This window comes from Alexandromys fortis, unplaced genomic scaffold, assembly GCF_014885135.2.
Source record: "Alexandromys fortis isolate MF-2015 unplaced genomic scaffold, M_Fortis_MF-2015_v1.1 scaffold_5, whole genome shotgun sequence".
NCBI classification, from domain to species: domain Eukaryota; kingdom Metazoa; phylum Chordata; class Mammalia; order Rodentia; family Cricetidae; genus Alexandromys; species Alexandromys fortis.
This window is the reverse complement of record NW_026067924.1, coordinates 15,104,810-15,123,496: the sequence shown is the minus strand read 5'-3', so window position 1 is coordinate 15,123,496 and position 18,687 is coordinate 15,104,810. Positions and strand designations below refer to the sequence as shown.

The window sequence follows — 18,687 nt, the reverse complement described above, 5'->3', positions numbered from 1 at the left end:
TGGCGGTTATGACATTTTGCAGTTAGACACATTTTGCATACATCTTTACTGGCAAAGTTACCCGAAGAAAAGGTTATTTCTGACTTTGCGATCTTTTCACTTTTCCCTCTTGATTCCTGCCACTCCACAGTTTCAGTTTTTTCTCTCCTAATTTGTTCTTTCTGTTTCTGGATATCTCACATCTCCTGGGTTCAGCTTCTTTTCCCCCCTGTTCTTAGAATCTGAAAATAAGCATTGTTAAAGGGGCTGGAGAGACGACTCAGCAGTTAAGAGCACTGGCTGCTCTTGAAGAGGACCTGAGTTAGGTTCCCAGCAATCACTTTTAACCATCCTAACTTCAGTTCCAGGGAATGTGACGCCCTCTTCTTACCTCTAGGTACCAGGCACACACATGGTACTCATACATTATGCAGGCAAAGTGCACGTGCACATATAGACACACACGTATACACAGAATATAAATAAATTACAGACAGATTATTGCAAACTAATTCATCATACCAAAACCATAATCATTAATGCCATATTGATATATATTAATGCTAATATTCCTGTGTCACACACAGATGCACTAAGCACAGATATTTTTACCTCAGTGCATCCCACTGCACCTAAGAGCTGGTAATAAATATCATTACTATTTTCCAAATAAATGGATGAATGAATGCAGGAAGGAAGCAGTTTCTCAAAGCGTGAGGCAGGCCTTGTACATTTGCCATCAGACTTTATAACACAAAGAGGACCCCGAGGGTTTAGAGTACCCGCATGTTGTCCATCCCCACGCTTATGTCTTTGTGATGGCCCACAGTTAGACTAAGCCAACGTGTGACCAGCGAGCCTTCGGTCCAAGTGATGAGGTGTATCTTCACATGGATTTCTCTTTACTTTGTTCTCTTCTCAAGCTGATCGTGCGGCTCTTTGTCTCACCAAGAATCCTGGGCCTCTGCTTTTGTTTCCGATTTATCCCTTCCTTCTTAGTCACGGCTCCCTCTGCACAAAGAAATGACTGAGAGGAAAGATGGCAATTGCCCCAATCTGATCACCGCACATTGGATACATGTATTTAAATGTCACCATGTGCTCCATAAAATACATAAGTGTAATATGTCAAATAGAATAAAAGGCATATTGTCAAAGAAGAATAATTAGCACTAGAGGCTGGGGCTATGGCTCAGCAGCTGAAATGCTTACATCTCAAACTTGGAGACCAAAGCGCAGATTCCCAACCCACATAAATGTGAATGGGCCTCACGTTCCAGCCCGGAAAGGCAGAGAAGGTGGCTGGAGAGACTAGCTATAGCAGTGAGCTCTGGGTTTGACTGAGAGACCCTGTCTCAAAGAAAAGGTGGAAGATCACTTGAGGAAGATTTCTAGCTCAACTTCAAGTTTCCAATCATGTACACACATACACACACAGACACACACACACCACACACACCAAAGAGAGACACAGGAAAAAACAAACAAACAAATAAATAGGTAATGTCGGTTTGGGTTCTCACCTTGCCACAATCTGGATTCAGGCAGGGAAGAGAGCCTTAGTGAAGGCCTATCTCAATCAGGTTGGTGCATAGGCATGCCTGTAAGGGTTCTTTGTAATTGGGTTAATTTTGGTGGGAAGGCCCACCAAGTATTCCTTGGTTGAGGGTTCTGGACTGTGTAAGGAGAGAGAAGAGACTGAGCAAAAGCAAGCATGCAAGCACTCCTCTCTCTCTGCTCTTCACTGTGACGGTGAGGGCCAGCCTTGATTCCCAGAAACGATGGCCTGTGTGTAAAATAACCATCTTCCCTTGAAGTTGCTTTTGTCCAGTGTTCAACAGAAACAAGCGTGAGACAGTTTGCCCTGAACCCTGACAGCAGACCCCTCTGCAGCCCAGCCCTTCACTATGTACCATTTCTCTAGCGTTCGTTCTTCTTGTTCAGTGAGGACGTGGAGGTCAGCGTACGCCCTGCAAAATTGGTCACTTTAGCATGAGGACCGTTTTGAGCTGAAGGCAGCTGAGGAACAGCAGCTGTGAGAAGGATACTCTTCCCTTCCCATTTGGGCCTACAAGGGAAGTATAAAAGCCTGCTTTGTGAGGGCTCCTCCCTCCCTCTCCTGCAAGAGACTGGATGGCTAGAGAAGGCATGGAAGTGAGTCTGCACCCAGCTCTTCCCTGTTACTCATTCCCGGGCCATCCTTCCGCTTTCAGGAGTCCCTCCTCCACCAGCTTTATAGCATGACTGAGCCACAATTTAGTGCCCTTGGTTAAAATGATATAGAAGCTCCCAAACTTCACCTCTTCCTTGGAGTTTTCACTTCTCTCCTTTGAAGACCCTTTGGACACAGCAATATCACTTAAATGGAAACGCCTTGAGAAAGAAACCCATCTTTCGTCAGCTGAGTTTGAGGCCTCAGTTACAAACATAAACAGAGTCTAAGCCTAATTTCTAAGAAAGAATGCTTAGCCTCTAATATCCAATGCTACTGTAGCTTTTATGGTTATTATGTCCTTGTAGAGACCGAAGACATTCTGCTGGAATTATACTCAGTGTCTTAGTTAGCTGTGACAAAACACCATGACCAAAAAGCAAGCTGGAGAGGACAGGGCTTATTGGGCTTCCACAGCACTGTTCATCCTTGAAGGAAGGCAGGACAGGAACTCAAAGAGGGCAGGATCCTAGAGGCAGGGGCTGATGCAGAGGCCTTGGAGGAGTCCCATTTACTGACTTGTTCATCACGGCTTGATCAACCTGTTTTATTATAGGATCCAGGGATGGAAACACCTAAAATGAGGTGGGCCCTTACCCATCAATCACTAATTAAGAGAACTCCCTACAGTTGGATCTCATGGAGGCATTTTCTCAATTGATGTCCCCTCCCTTCAGATAACTCTAGTTTGTGTGTCAAGATGACATGAGACCAGAGGGCACACTCAGGAATTAGAGAGTCAAATTTTATGAAGAAATGGACTCTACCCTTGAGTGGGGGGAAGAAGCAAAACAGATACTCAAGGGAAGGAGGCCAGCATTTCTACTTGAGGATGCCAGAAAGTTCTGTTGGGATTTGAAGGTTAATGTCCCCCACAGGCTCGTGTGTTTAAACATGTAGTCTCCAACTGGTGGTGCTCTTTGGAGAAGTCATGGAACTTTTGGAAGCTGGGGCCTAGTAGAAGAAATGGGCACAAGACAGTAGGCCTTGAAGGTTATAGCCCAGCCCTACCCATAGTCCCAGTCTCTCCCTCCCTCCCTCCCTCCCTCCCTCCCTCCCTCCCTCCCCCCCTCCCTCCCTCCCTCCCTCCCTCCCTCCCTCCCTCCCTCCTCTCACTCTCTCCCTCTTCCTCCCTCTCTGCTTCCAGGTCCACTGAGGCATGATTAAACAGCTACCACATATTCTTGCTGCCATGGAGCCAGCAATCACTGTGCCCTCCTGCCATGATGAACAATAGCCTTACAAAGCATGAACCCAAATAAACCTCTCCTCTCTGACATTGCTTTTTAGCTGGCATTTGGTCACAGCAATGAAAAACTGTAATTCAGGGTTCATGAAAAAGATACCCCTTAAAATAAGCCCCAAAAATGAATAGACATTTCCCAAGTTGGAAGACCAGACAAGAGAAGAAAAGTCTTCTGGGTAGAGGGAGCCATGTGAGCAAAGACTTGAAATGTTTGCACAGCTGAGAAGGGCTCGTTCCTTACAGACATTAGAGACAGCAATGGTGTGGCATTTAAGGGTGTGGGCTCAGCTTCTTCACTGTTTACCAGACTCATGATTGGGGCTAGCCACTTTACTTTTTGGACTTTGAAGTAAGACAATAATCATGCGTGTATATAGTTAAGACTTCAGTAAACCAAAGCATTCAGAACTATATCCAGCATTGTATATATGTTAGCTATTATTTACACATATACTTTTTCCATTTTGCCCACTTGGGGACATTTCTATAAATTTAATCATACTGTTTATGTTTTTATGTGTTTTTTTAGTTTATATGATATTCTGTGAAATTCATACATATAAAAGCATTCATCTGGAGTTCATTAACTTTCCCCCCTTAGCAAGCCATCAAAACATACACAGCTTCTCTCGGGTGATTATGAAATCTGGAGAGCAAAGGCCATGTTTTCTATATCTCTGCATTCAAGAGAGTTGTCACAGCAACTGTCCTGAGCTTGGTAGCTGTGTTTAAGACATCTCAATTGAAGCAGAGGAGAGTGGAGGAAAGATACTGGTTTGGGATGTGAACTAACCCCACGGGTTCACATGCTTCATACTTATTCTCCAGCTGGGATATGATTTTTGGGGTTGTGAGACCTTTAGGGAGTAGATCTTCACTGGAAGAAATGGGTCACTGAGGCAACATTGTGGGGTATACACCAGCTTCTCCTTCTGCTTTCTTACTGCTGATAGAGTGTAAATAGCCACATTGTATCTTCTGCCACAAATATAAGCCGCTCCCACCATCATGACTTCCCTCCTCCATGATGGACTGTATCATCTCAAACTGTGAGCCAAAACAAAAATTTCCTCCCTTACCATGTTTCTGTCAGTGTTTTTGTCTGGTATGGCATTCTGTTATGACAACAAGAAAAGTTAACTGATTCCAGTGTTAAGAGTTACTGAAATTTCATATAGGACATGCATCTTAACAGCATTCTATTGCTGTGAAGAGACACCATGACCATGACAAACTCTTGTAAAAGGAGGCACTTTAAGTGGGGCTTGCTTACAGTTTCAGAGGTTTATGTAAAGTTTTTGAGGCCCAACAAACCTCTCTGCTGACACAATAATCCAAATCAGACCAAATCAAACCAAATTAGAAAAAGGCCAGGTTTAATAGATGCCAGCACTCCCTGGGTGACCCTTCAGGCCCCCGGGGAGGAAAACCATGAAACCACGGAGAGGGGAAAGGAGAATTGGAAAGACCACATATTCCTTCTCTGGGGGGAGGTTTAAATAACCTATGGGAGTGGTCTTGACCCTCTCTGGGGAGGGCTCACCATTTGGTGGGCTTTTTCAGAGGTGGAGTTTATACTGAGGCAATTCTCAGAGGAGGGGGCTTGAAATGAAACTTTCCACCCAACATTCCAAAATGGATGTCAGGGGTTAGGATGAAGCTTCCCACCAAACATTCCAGACTCTTTGGATAAAGGGATGCCAGGGAGCTGGGGTGAAGCCCCACCCAAACATTTCAGACTCTTTGAACATAAAAATGTCAATAACTAAAACAATACTTCCACCCAAATGGTTTAGTCCATTATTAATTACCATGGTGGGAAACATGATAGAATGCAGACAGATGTGGTGCTGGAGAGGTAGCTGAGGTTCTACATCTGGATCCACAGGCAGCAGGAAGAGAGAGACACTGGGCCTGGCATGGGTTTTTAAAACCTCAAAGCCCACCTCAATGACACACTTCCTCCAACAAACATTCAAACATATGATTTTATGGGGGCCATTCTTATTCAAACCACCACAGCATGGCAAAGGAGCCTTCTGCATCCCCACTGGGACTTTGATTAGAGAAGTGTTCTAAGATGCCTGGTGGGGGAGATTAGGTTGGATGATTAGAACAGGAACTTATTGTGTCCTGTGTGTGTTTCTGATTTGTTTGAAATATCCTGTTTAATCCTCAAAACAAGTCAAATAAGCAAACACATTTGTTTGCTAGGCTTGTCATAACAGAACCCCACAAACCAGGTGGGTTACAACGGTGATACTCAAATACTGCATAGTCCTAGAGACTGGAAGCCTGAGCTCAAGGTGTCATCAGAGATGGTGTCTTCTAAAGGATGGGAGAGGAAGCCCACCCATGCCTCTTCCCTAATGTCTGTGGTTTATTGATAGTCTTTGGAGTTGTTTTGTAGATTTCTTCCATTGTCTTCCTGTAGTCTTCACTTCTTCCATGTGTGTCTTTCTCTAAATCTCCTTATTTGCTAAGAGTCTATTCGTAGTGGATTAAGGACCCCAATCCATTGCAACAATGGCCTCCTCTTCACCGGTTAGATTCTTAACAAGCCCTACTCCCAAATAAGGTCACATGAGGACTCTAATACCTGGTTTTGGAAGAACACACTTTCACTTACTGAGTGGTAGGGAAATAGACCTAGAAAGCTTATATTGACTAGTTAGTGACAGTGACCAAACACCTGACAAAACACATCTGAAGGAAAGAAGGTATTTTGGCAAAGGGTTTTAGGTTCAAGTCCATCATGGCTGGAAGACATGGTGATGGAAAGAAGAGGCAGCTGGTCCATTGTGTCTGGAATTAGGAAGCCGAGAGATGAGTGCTGCCACACCTACTCACTTTCTCCATTTTCTTCAGCCCCAGACCCCAGCCCGTTGGATGGTACTTCCCACTTTAAGGGCCAGACTTCTCTCCACAGTTAAGCTTCTCTGGAAATGCCCTCACCGACAGGCCCAGAAGCGTGTCTTCTAAGTCATTCTAAATCCTATCAAGTTAAGAATGTCCATAGCAATGTGTTAACTTAGTGATTGTGATGTGGAAAATAGTCAAATTTCTTCAAACCCAGGAGAATGTCATAAAGCTGTATACTCAAGAGACAATGGGATGAACTCTGGAGTCTGTTACTTGTCTACGCAGGACCTCAGAGTCTTCACAGCTCTCTGTGTCTGGTGGTTAGTGGTCCATGCCTCATAAGGCTCTGAAAATCAAAGAACACAGGACAATGGCAGAGGAATATGTGATCAGAATCAATATACATCCTCTCTCTTGTCTTAATTGCACAAGATGAAATTCTAATCCATAATCAGATTTCTACATTTGGACCTATTTTAGTTCATTCAATTTCTGTTGCTAGCTCATTGGAAATATTATTCCCATGGGAATTGGGGTAAGGAGGTGAGTGGCCAGAAGCAAAGGAGATCTAGGGCAAGGGAGAGCCCTGCTGCCTGCCTATTGCGATTTTTCAAGGGAACACTATTGGCTTTGGGGACAGGACAGTTCCTCCTGCCACTGTCCTACCCATTGCAGAAAGCTTCCCGCCCTGAGAGGCAGGACAGCATGTACCATAAATCATCCTTAGTCCTTGCACAACCCCGAGCGCCTAGAGCATTTCCAAGTTCTCTCTGACAGGAAGTTCCCGCAATGGTTGAGGTAACTGGTAATCCTGGCAGAACTCAGACCGTCCCCTATCTTTGGGGAACCCCTATAGGCACCGGTTCATAGATAGAATCTCTACAGTGCTGCTGTCCCATCCTCGATGATTCTTGACCCCTGGGTTAACTGGATGACTTGCAAAGTCCTACTACCAAGCTTGCCCTTGGGGAACAACTAGCATAATTCCAAAGAAGTTCCAGAAGGGACAGACTCTCAACTTGAAAGGTAACACCGTAAGTCTTCAAAAACACACAGTAAATAAGGCTCCAGAAATAAACACTTTGGGGTCAACAATAGCTCCTCAGCCAACACCTCCATTTGCATCTTCTGATTCTAGGAAAGCCCCAAGAGGGTGTAGTATCACACACAGGCAGAATCTGTTGGGTAGCTCTAGGTGGTGATGCAAACCACCCACGGTCATGTGAAAGTTGAGCTTTAACTCCTCCCTTTGGGAGGGACTGTTGGTTTTGTGGGGTTTGGGGGGTTTTTGTTTGTTTGTTTTAACTACATAGTCTTTGTCTTTTTTTTTTTTTCCTCCTTTACTGATAAAAGTCCTAAGTATCGAGCTGAGTAAATATTACGCAATGGATGTTGTCACAGACTGGTTATCTGCTCACTAATGGTAGGTTTAATGGAACTGGTAACGGCCTAGGTTAGAACTAAGGTTACAACTCTAAAGTTCCCCACAAAAACAAGAGGTTTGCAAGAAAAAGCAAAAACCCGCAACTATTGCTGCCTGAAACAAAAGCTCGTGTCCTCCAAAGGCAGCTTTGGGGCAGCACAAGGCTTGCTTTACTTGCAGATAAATCGCCATTGAAGCAAGAGCAAGATATGAGAAATGTGAGCCCCCCTCTCTCAACACTCCCATTGTGTCGCACTTCATAAGCAGGAAAGCTAAGAGCCCACCGTCCTCTTTGGAAATATGAAAGCAGCTGCTTTGAAACAGAACTCATCGCTCTCGGCCTGAGTGATAATCTACTGGGATCCAACCGGATCTGCACCCCCCTTCCACGCCAGTCTTTCTTCTCCGTAGTGAGAATTACCTCACCTGGAACTCACTTCGCAAAAGGTTTCAGAAGCCTTTTCCTATGAATGAAGCTGCTTTCTTCAGGGGCAGATGCGGAAGCTGCCCGCCCCAGCGCTTGGGCAACCCACAGGGGGGCGGGGGAGGAATTGCCTCCCAAGCAGTGTGGCTGCTCAGAGCTACAGTGGCTGCTGCCGGTGTGTCCAAGGTTTTGAGTGCCTCTAGCTCCCTGTCCTCCCACAATGCAGTTCCTTGACCCCAAGGAGCTTCTGGTGGATGAAGAGGATGACGTTTTTGGTGAAGGTAAACATTTCTCTAGCAGGAGCCAGGTTGCTCTGCTTTGATTTGACAGTGTGGGAAAACTCTGGCGTGCTTTGAAATGGTGCCGGTGAAGTAGTCTGGGTGACAGACTCAGGAAGGGCACAAGGCAGGGAAGGGGCGTTGCTGCTGAGTGACTCTCCAAAGGTTTTAGTTTTAAAGGACTGCACTAAATATTTATCTGCTTTATTTGCATTGGTGTTTTGCCTGCAGGAATGTCTGTGTGAGAGTGTTAAATCCCCTAGAACTGGACTTACAGTTGTGAGGTGCCATATGGGTGACGGGGATTGAACCCAGGTCCTCTGGAAGAACAGACAGTGCTCTTCACTGCTGGGTCATCTCTCCAGTCCCTAGGATTACAACTAAATAAGGATTTGCCTTGGGCCAGAAAATAGAACTAAGTTTTTACTTTGTCCCTCATCTGTGTTTTTGTGTGTGACATCAGGGAGGCCGGCCACAGTGTGTTGTGCATGCCAGGCTGGGGTAGGAACTGAATGAATGGAGCAGGAGGGCTTCTGCCCTCTCCACCTCACACCTTCCCTCCTTCCTTTTGTGGCACTTGTTTGTTACCCAGCTCTCCATCCCTTTGCAGCACTGAGAGCTGCAGGTGCTTACAGGTGTGGCCTTGGGCTCTGTTCTTCGCCTTCTCTGCTTGGTGGTTACCTACTTAAACACCAGGTTAACAGTTACAACCAGAAAGACTCACCTGGAATGGATAATCGTGCAGTTTTGCAGCCACTGCCCCCTCCAGGGATGGCATTCTAAAATGCCCGGTTCCACATTTTCCTATCCAGAGGGTTTTTTTTTTTTTTCTCTCTTTTTGTATCCAGCTGTGGTGCTGAGGAGCACCCTCTACAGGCGAGTGCACAGCCCTTACGTCACGCATGGCCCCGTCCTGGAAGGAAGGTTGGTTAGCAAGACCTTCAGGGGGCAGAGCTGCAAGAACCTGCAGCTCTTTCTCTGGTGCACTCACGGCTGTTGAGGTCATTTAAAATGCTCAAGTTAGTGTTTTACGTGGGTGGACTTTAGCCTGCATATATGTCTGTACACCGTGTGTCTGATGTCTGTGGAAGCCAGAAGAGGGGTAGGAGTCTTCTGGAACTGGAGTTACAGACAGTTGTAAGCCGTCATGGGGTGCTGGGAATCAAATCCAAGTCTCCTAGAAGACTAACCAGTGCTCTTAACCATTGATTCCCCCATTGTCATTATTTTAACCTCATTGACTGGGTGTCGCACCAGGTTTAGACTTGATTCTTGTTCTGCCTTGCACCACCTGTGCAATACAACTTCTGTCTCCCTGATGGCAACATGAGGCTGTAGCATCTACTTGGTCACACAGATCAGCTTTCTCGTGGTGTCATAACTATTTGTCTTGTTCTTCAGTGGGTTATGTTTAACTTACTCCACAGAGACTAGAGGGAACCCTTCGAGAACACCAGTCCATATGTGTTCACTGATTTTTCAGAGTCGCGGCTCACCGCTAGTTCATGTGGTAGCTGGCCCAGGTTGTGTCTCACTGTAAAGAATGCTGTGCAGGCACTGCCTGGGTTTTGTCCATTCATCTGATTTGTGACCTCACACAGATTGCTTAACCCCTTTGTTTCCTAGTTTGCCCACTTGGGAAATGGAGCACAGACCTCCTAGAACTGTGTGCAGATTAAATACTACTACAGAGAAGTACTTAGACTAGTACTCAGTAAGCAAACATGTACTTGCTATTGTGTTTACAAGTACATACTCATGTAAAGGCATGGGGATTTGTTTGTTACCTGTTGTATATAGGTGTGGGAACATGGACAGGTCATTTATCCTCTTTGAGTCTCATTTTATATCAAAAACACAAGTTATAATTCTCTGTGACCTCATTTTTATTCCAGCTAATAAAGTATTTTAGTTAGGATTCAAAATAATGGCTTTCATTTCACACATATATGTATATATACATATATATACAATTTTACACATATATACATACATGTATGTATGTATAATTTTACTCTGCTCATATTTTCCCTTCTCTCTTCTTCATCCCCTACTTGGGCTGTCTTGTCTGAGACCTCATGTCTAAAAGCCTCAGATTTCCACCTAACCTCTCAATCTAGGCACTTTTACCTGAAATGAATGACCAGCCCTGGTCTCCCTGGGCTTTGTTTTTCCTAACCTACCCTGGAAAGAAGAACACTCCCCACACGGTGAGTCCCTTCCAACACACAGAAGGGAACCACTCAGGATGCTTGTTGTCAGGGCAACAGCTGACTCGGGTTTTGTTGATGTTGTTGTTTTCTTTTTTTTTTTTTTCTTTTTTTTAAGGAAACATTGTCCCCCTAGAGAAATACAGGTCTACAGGTTTTGTGCAGATGCAGAAAGATCTGGAAAGGAAAAAAAGCAAGTAGTTTTTTTTTTACAAGGTGTTTGTTCACCAACTCTCTGAGACCCTGTTTGTTCTCTGTGGTTAGAGAAAATGTTAAGGTTCACAGAACTAAGAAGCAGTGTGTGCCACTTTGTTGTTATTCTACAAGAAGCAGAACGAGAGAGAGACTACTCACCCACACATAACACCCAACATTTTTCCACAACTCTATTTCTCTTTGTCTCTATCTCCCTCTCTCTCCCTCCCCCCCCCCACAATCTTAACTGTGCTTTCTAGACAACCACAGCAGTATTGTGTCATTAGAAGGCAGCAACTACAGATGTGATCTTTCTTGGGAAAGTGGGTATTTGATTATTAAGGTATTGAAAAGCCAGTAGTTGGCACTAGTGGCTGTTTCCCTTTTATTGTTTCGTGCTTATCAAATTAAAGGGCACTTATCTGTGATATTGCCAGGCGGTCTTGACAGCCGGCTGGTGAACATTGGTGGACATTCCTGTATGGATTATCTTGGTAATGATAACTGTGACAGCTATGACGTTGGCAACCCTTGCTGAAGAAGGCCCTGCTCAGCTGGGGCAAAGAGAACCGCAATCAATTATGTGTGGGAAGAATCAGTTCTCAGGTGGTGGTCAGCCGGCCTGTTAGCCTGAAAATTACACCTTAGCAGCTGTCGCCTCCTTTTTTAGAAGCTCCAGCTTTGGCTGCTTCCGTTTTCAGAACTGCTCGGTGGCTGCAAGCCAGTGCGCTTATTAGAACAGTAAAACGCCACGAGTTCACAGTGTGCGTGCAAAGTATCGCTCACTCCCGCTCTCCTGTTCACATAGCTCCTAGGAGCTCACTTTAAGGCCACACCCAGCTGCAGAAGCTTCAGCAGTTCCTTCTGTTCCCGGAGCTGGTAGAGTACATGGTAGCGGGGTAGCGGGGTGGACCTCTCCTGTCCCGGAGGAACTTGCTTCAGTCTCCTCAAAGAAGGCCTCTAGGTGGAGATGCACTGGCTTCTGTAAGCACTCAAAAGGCCAGCAGATGTCTGTAACAAATTCACTCACTTTTGGACAAAATTTCTCACCTTTCTCCCATGAAAGTCAGTATGGATGCTTTCCCTTCTAACAGGAACCTCCCCTCAGAGCAAGGGGATCCCTAAATGTAGCAACCAAGAATTATAGTTAGGATGCCAGCCTGAGAATTGCCTCTTTATGTAGACTAGTTCTAAAACTAAGATGAACAGGTAAAAACTACACGGTGTGTTGTAATCTAGTATATATTTTTTTTGATTTATTTAACTTTATGTTCATTGGTGTGAAGGTGTCAGGTCTCGTGGAACTTCATTTTCAGACAGTTGTGAGCTGCCATGTGGGTGCTGGGAATTGAACCCGGGTCCTCTGGAAGAGCAGTTAGTGCTCTTAACCGCTGAGCCATCTCTCCAGCCCATAATCTAGTATATTCTGAGATTATATTGTGAAATGCATTTACCCCTTCTAAAATTAAAACATGACAGGAGGGAGGAGGGAAGAAGGAAGGAACATAGGAAGGAAAGAAGGATGAAGGGAGGAAGGAAAGGGGAAAGAGTTTAAACTAAGGTTATATAGAAAAGCAATAAATGCAAGAAGCTCAGACTGGTTGGGTTAGAAACTCACAGAAAAAAAGCAAAGGAAGTAGAACATAAACATAAGAAAGTGTTGGGGGTGTTCTATGATTATTCTATATTTCAGATCATATAAAAACATACAATAACTGTCATTTAACTGTATTTAATCTTTCTCAAAAATATCTGGGGTTCTCAAGTGGACCCCCACGGAATTGGAAAGCCGGCAGGAAGCGGCTGTCCTGGTTTGACAGAGTGAGAAGAATTGGTTACTCTCTGCTTTTACCGTTTGCCAAGACTGTTTGGATCCGTTTCCAGCCTGGATTCCTGGATAAACAGTTTGGATGGAAATCATTTGCCTTGGTCTCTCTCAGGGCTGGGAGCAGACACAGCCCTCCCCACAGTGATTCATGCCCGTGCGACCTCGGCCTTGGGTTACTGTACATTTTCTTCCCACAGATGTCTAGGAAGCTTTCTTCGGCTGGTGCCAACAAGATGGTGTCATTTCGGGGGCACAAACCAAAATAGCACATTGAACTAAAGCTATGCAGGCCGGCTCAGCCACAGGTCCACCCCTCTGATTTATGGCCTCCAGTGACCTCACACTAACCTATTTAGATCTGCCTCAGCTAAAAAGGGGCTTGATAGTACCGGCCGGGCATGCCAAATGGCTTATTTTAATATTTTGTGACAGCCAGAAAAGTTGGACATTTTAGGAAATCTGGAATATATACTTGGGCCGAGCTTGTCTTGAAAACTAAAGCCCTGTGCATACCCAGACAAAGAGAACAAAGGAGGGGGAATAAAGGAGGGAGGGAAGGAAGGGAGGAAAGAACGAAGGAAGGAAGGAAGGAAGGAAGGAAGGAAGGAAGGAAGGAAGGAAGGAAGGAAGGAAGGAAGAGAAAAATGTAGCTAGTATGACCAAAATGTTGAAATATGTGAGCCTAGCCCTCCCTCCTCTTTGAGAAAAAGCCATTTACTTAAGTCCACATATTTATTAAATAGTGTGATTTCTTGAGTTAACTATGCCTAGTATGTTCAAAAGCATAAAGGACAAAGCTGCCTTTTAAGAAAACATTGCTATTCTGAGTGTCTGACATCATGCGATCCTCAGTAAATGAGGTCTCAGACAAGACAGCCCAAGTAGGGGATGAAGCACCTTTTGCAGACACAGCTGCAGAAGTACCTTGCGTACAGGGAGTCTAATGCCACTGCTGTTCATACAAAGACAATGCCACTGTTGCTCTTAGATTGTGGACTTTTTAGCACTCAGACTTTCAATTCAGGTAAGAGAGCAGTAAGCTGCTCCATGTACGGATGATGATGATGATACGGATGCCAGTGGTAATGGCAGTGATTTGATGATCGCGATGGTGATGGTGATGATGAGGACAATGGTATCACTGGTGGGAGAGCAGTGGCAATGATGATGGTGGCTTTGGTGATCGTGATGGTAATGATGGTGATGGTGGCTGTTGTGATCATGATGTTATGATGGCTATGGAGTCATGACACTGATGCTGGTGATGGTGGTGGTAATGATGTCGGTGGTGATTACAGTGATAGGCAAGTTGAAAGCGGTAGTGGTTTTAGTGGTAATGGTTTGGAGAGTAATTAACGGTGGTAGTGGTAGTCATGGGAGTAATGGTGATGGTGTGGTAGCGGTAATGACCATGGTTGTCATGGTAATGATGATAGTGGTGATGGTGAGAATGATGGTGGTGGTACTCATGGTAGTGGTAGTCATGGTGATGATATCAGTAGCTATGATGATGGCAGTATTGGTGGTGGGGGTGTTGATGGCAGTTGTGGTTGTGGTGGTGGTGGTGGTGGTAATGATTATGGTGGTAGTGGTATTAATGATGGTAAAGATGATGATGGTCATGGTTGCGATGATGATTTTCTATCCAAAAAAAAAAAAAAACTGCCAAGGTTAAAGGAAGGGATGTATGAGATAACTGAAAACCATTAAAGGCTTCCTACCTGGAAGTTGCTCATTATCTCTGACAGTCTCAGCTCTCCCAGCCTACCAGGTCTGTTCAGTTCCCCTCTTCCACTGATGGCCTTTGTCACACACCAGCAAGAGTTGGCTTAATGAAGGATGTGGGCTGGTTCCAGCAGAACTGTTGGGACTGCTCCCTTCAGAAGTTTCCTGGAAATATAGCGTGCCCTCTGTCTCAAAGCTGCAAGCCCTACTGCTATCCGGTCTCCACAGAATAAGTTTTTGTGACTTCCTCTCTATTTTCTATTGCATTCTCTGATCTGGTCTCAGAAGCAAGGCACACCATGACAGCAATGCTGTAGAGAGGCCCTTACTTCCTTCAGAAATGCCAACAGCGAGGAATTCCATCTTTAACTGTATTTTTAACAGTATTTCGACCTGTTTCCTTGCTAAATATTTACTTGGGGTAAACAGATAAATATCACAGTGACTGCCTCTCCCATCACCATTCAACACAGTGCTTTTTCAAAAAAGGTTAAGCTTTCTGTGTTGGTTAAAACATCTCTGATATAAAGTTAATGCACATTGATAACATATATGTATACATATGTCTATATAAGTGTTGTAGACTTTTAGAACAGCCCTTAAGATTGTCAACAAAGCCGCTAGAGCAGTGGTTCTCAACCTTCCTAATGCTGTGACTCTTTAATACAGTTCCTCATGTTGTGATAACCCCAACCAGAAAATTATTTTCATTGCTACTTCATAATTATAAGTTTGCTACTCTTATGAAGATAATGTAAATAACCTGTGTTTTCCAATTATCCTAGGTGACCCCTGTAAAAGGTTATTCGACCCACAGGTTGAGAACCACTGCTCTACAGTGTTCTCTCTCAATTTTGTTTTTACTTCCAGTAACTTCCAAAAGTTCTCAATATTAAGAGCCCCCGGAGAAAACCTTGATGATCTGTGTTCACGTACTTATGTGTAAATATGTTCAGGATGACCAACATTGGCTTGTTTAGTGATACTGCTACAAGAGGCAATAGAGCAGGTGGATTGAAGCTAGTACCCGTCCTCTGGGTGAGAACTAACTGACAGAGATTTTCTAAGCATCACCCTTGGTTTCTGACCAGGACACATAACTGGTCAGCAACATTGGAAACGGCACCCGCTGCAGCAAGATAGACCAAAACCGGATGAATGCAGTTCTCTCATCTACTGCAAAGTCAGCTAGTTGATGGCGGGCTGTGAGCTTCATCACCTTTGGGTGAAAAGGCCATGTGAATTGCAATGTAGCAGACAGAAATGGGCCCATAAGAGGTGGGGAGATGGCTCTAGTGCTCACCATGCAAGCACCGCAACCTGAGGGCTGATTTCTAGAGCCCATGCTAAAAGCCCAGGTACAGTGATACATGCTTAGAATCACAACACTAGGGAGGCAGAGGCAGGGTTGAGGCGGGGGATGGATCCTTAAGACTCACTGGTCAGCCAACATTGACAAATTGGTGAATTCTGGGTTGAGTGAGAGACTATCTAAACAAAAAAAAAATAAGATGCAGGAAGACACGCATTGACCTCTGGTCTCTCTATCTTCACACCCACACAAGTCCTTATACATGCATGCAGACACGCAGAAAGAAAACCTGTGAGCCTTCCTAACATTGCTGATGTGCACAGGAAAACAGGGCTTTCTGCTTCAGACTCCTTGGGAGTTTCAGAACTACTCACAATAAATCAGTGGCTTTCTGCAGTGCTCTTGGTCTGGGCAGGGGTTGACAGGTCCTTTCCTTCAGGCCAAAGGCAGCCCTACTGCCTGCTTCTGCACAGCCTGCCAGAAGGGAATGACTTTCACAGGTTAGCGTCTGAGGCTGCTGTGATGGTGAGAGTCACCAACCTCAAGCCCAAGCTAGCAAAATGTTATCCCAGAGAATTCTACCCTTGTCTTAGGAGAACACTGTGACTAGAAAAAAAGAAATTCTCAATTACTATTGCATTTTTAATAATAGTCAGTAATAACTAATATGAATTGCTTTTTTTTTACCCCGTGTCTTCTGTTATTTTCTCATTTTTAACCTCTCCACCCACAAAGCCTAAAATATTTACTAACTTCCTCCACAGAGAAAAATCCTGCTGGCCCCTGGTCTGTGTAGATCATCAACTTCCAAGTCACTTTTTATACTTACTTTTATTTATGTGTGTGTGCCTGGATGTCTGTGTGTGCACTGGGTGTGCAGGTGCCCTCGGAGGCTAGAAGGTGCTGGATTTCCTGGAACTGGAATTACAGATGGTTGTAAACTACCCAAAATGGGTTCTGAGAGCTGAACCCAGGTCCTCTGCAAGGGCAGCAAGCCTTCTTAACTGTTGAGGGGACCCTCCAGCCCCTTCCAAGTCATTTGCCTCTTGGTCACTGAGAGTTTCTTAAGTACCTCTTTCTGTAGCTCCAGTTTCGCATCTGTGTCTTCTTTCTGTGAAATTCCCTTGTGAGTGGGATTTATCCCATGAGATTAATTAGATATTCTTTTAAAGAGAATGTGTGCAATACTACTTGAAAAGATGCTTTTAAAAAAAAAAAAAGAGTGCTTCAATAAGACTGTCCCAGGTCGGGAGGGGAGAGCAGCCAATATTATGAAAGAGAAAGAACCCAGGAGGAGCAGTGCTCTGTTTTCCCAGCAATAAAGTCATTGTAAGAAGATATCACAAATGAAGGGTTCTGAGCTTTTCCTGGTTATTCCTCAGCAGAGAATTCTCTCTTCCCTTGACACCGGTTTCACGGGTCCCTGGGACCTACTTGTAATGAATGGCTGTGTGCAGGCACAGCTCCAAGCTGTCTTCTTCTACACTTTCCCACACTGAGATGCCCCAGTTTGCCAAGGAGCAGTGGTGCTGGATCTTAAGCAATATCTTCCAGAGAGACTAGACTGAAGCCGCAGCATCTTTCTGTTAGAGGATTAACGCGCGTTTGCCCCGTCTTCATCCTCACACAGTGCTGGTTCCCTCCCTCAGCCCCCCCCCCCCCGTCTGGAAGGGAGATGCGTGTGTGTTTGCCCACATGCATGTTAATTTGAGAACGAGGAAGCCTTTGCAAAATAGACATGATAAGAGAAAGCTGAAAGCACTCACACACATGCACACACATACAGTGGAAGCTGCGGGCTTCCTGTTGCTAAGCACTGGAAGAAGCAGAAATGTCTGGTTCTATTAAACATCTTTGGGCAGTTCTCATAGGCTACAGGGGAAGAAAACCTCTCTACTAAAAGACAGGAAACTCTCTCTTGTGCTCTGTTGGTGAGAATCCAGATCAACAGGGTGTAAAGCGGCACCCCAGCTGTAAACGGCAAAATAACAGCTCTTGAAAGCATTAGAAACAGAGTTGCCATATGAGCTAGCTGCCAGGCTTATGGATACACAGCCAGAAGAACTGAAGGCAAGGTCTCGAGATGCTTGTGTGTTTGCACTCATAACAGGGTTATTCACAATGCCCCAAAGGAGCAAGCAGCTCAAGTATCCATTGAGAGAGGACGAAGATACAAGGCATAGTGTGTGCTGACATTGGAATTAGCCTGTCTTCAAAATGAACGAAGCCCTGATACAGGCTCCAATGCGCATAAATCTTACAAAATCATATTATTGAGAGTAAGTCAATCTCTACAAAGGTAAACACTGTATGATTCCACTTATATGATAAATTTACAGTCGTCAAATCCAATGAAACAATAAGCCAATAGTTCACAGTGCTGGCGGAGGGGATAAAATGTGAATTATTTTTAAAGGTCATGCAGCTTTGGTTTTGCAAAGCAAAAGAGCTCTGGAGATTGGTTGCAGGGCACTAAAAGCAAGCATACTGAACTATGCATTGAAATTGTTAATATTTTAAATTTAAATTATATGTGTGGATATGTGTACCCGAGTGCATGTGCCGGAGGAGGCTAGCAAAGGTGTCAGTTCCCCTGGAGCTGGAGTTGCAGGCAGTTGTAAGCTGCCCAGCAAGGCCTTTGGCACCCCAACTGTAGTCTGCTGAAAGAACAGCAAGTGCTTTTCACTGCTGAGCTGAGATGTTAAATGTTACATCATTCGACACAATTACTTCATATACACATGTATAGGCATATATGTATATACATATCAGTATTTGAAAAGTTAGATCTGAGCGTATCCACCATCAAATAATGAATTCCTGGAAGTCTGAGCTGCTTTTCTCTTGAAGCCCATAATTCTAACATAAGAGAACAAAATTTCCACAAAAGACATTTGGTTGGCACCGATCAAGGTGAACTCCAACACCATTTTAGAATGACCGGGTTCTTCCTAGTGAGACTGGAGTGTTTAGGGTCAAAATCTCGTGTTTGG

The 18,687-nt window shown here is 44.6% G+C and overlaps 1 protein-coding gene and 1 long non-coding RNA gene across 3 annotated transcripts in view; one reads left to right on the top strand and one right to left on the bottom strand.

The window, feature by feature from the left end:
• Positions 1 to 4,796: 4,796 nt before the first annotated feature.
• LOC126501658 (uncharacterized) lies at positions 4,797 to 8,256 on the bottom strand. Its single transcript, XR_007591764.1, has 2 exons — positions 8,149 to 8,256; positions 4,797 to 6,645 (listed from the first exon to the last, which is right to left on the bottom strand). It is a non-coding gene; the product is annotated as an uncharacterized lncRNA (long non-coding RNA).
• Positions 8,257 to 8,263: 7 nt separating this feature from the next.
• The window catches only part of Ripor2 (RHO family interacting cell polarization regulator 2), a 111,593-nt gene continuing 101,169 nt past the window's right edge, over positions 8,264 to 18,687 (top strand). For both annotated transcript variants that reach the window (XM_050142435.1, XM_050142437.1), the window contains exon 1: positions 8,264 to 8,427. In XM_050142435.1, the coding sequence (XP_049998392.1) occupies positions 8,367 to 8,427 (61 nt within the window). In that variant the 5' untranslated portion in view covers positions 8,264 to 8,366. The remainder of the gene's footprint in view (positions 8,428 to 18,687) is intronic.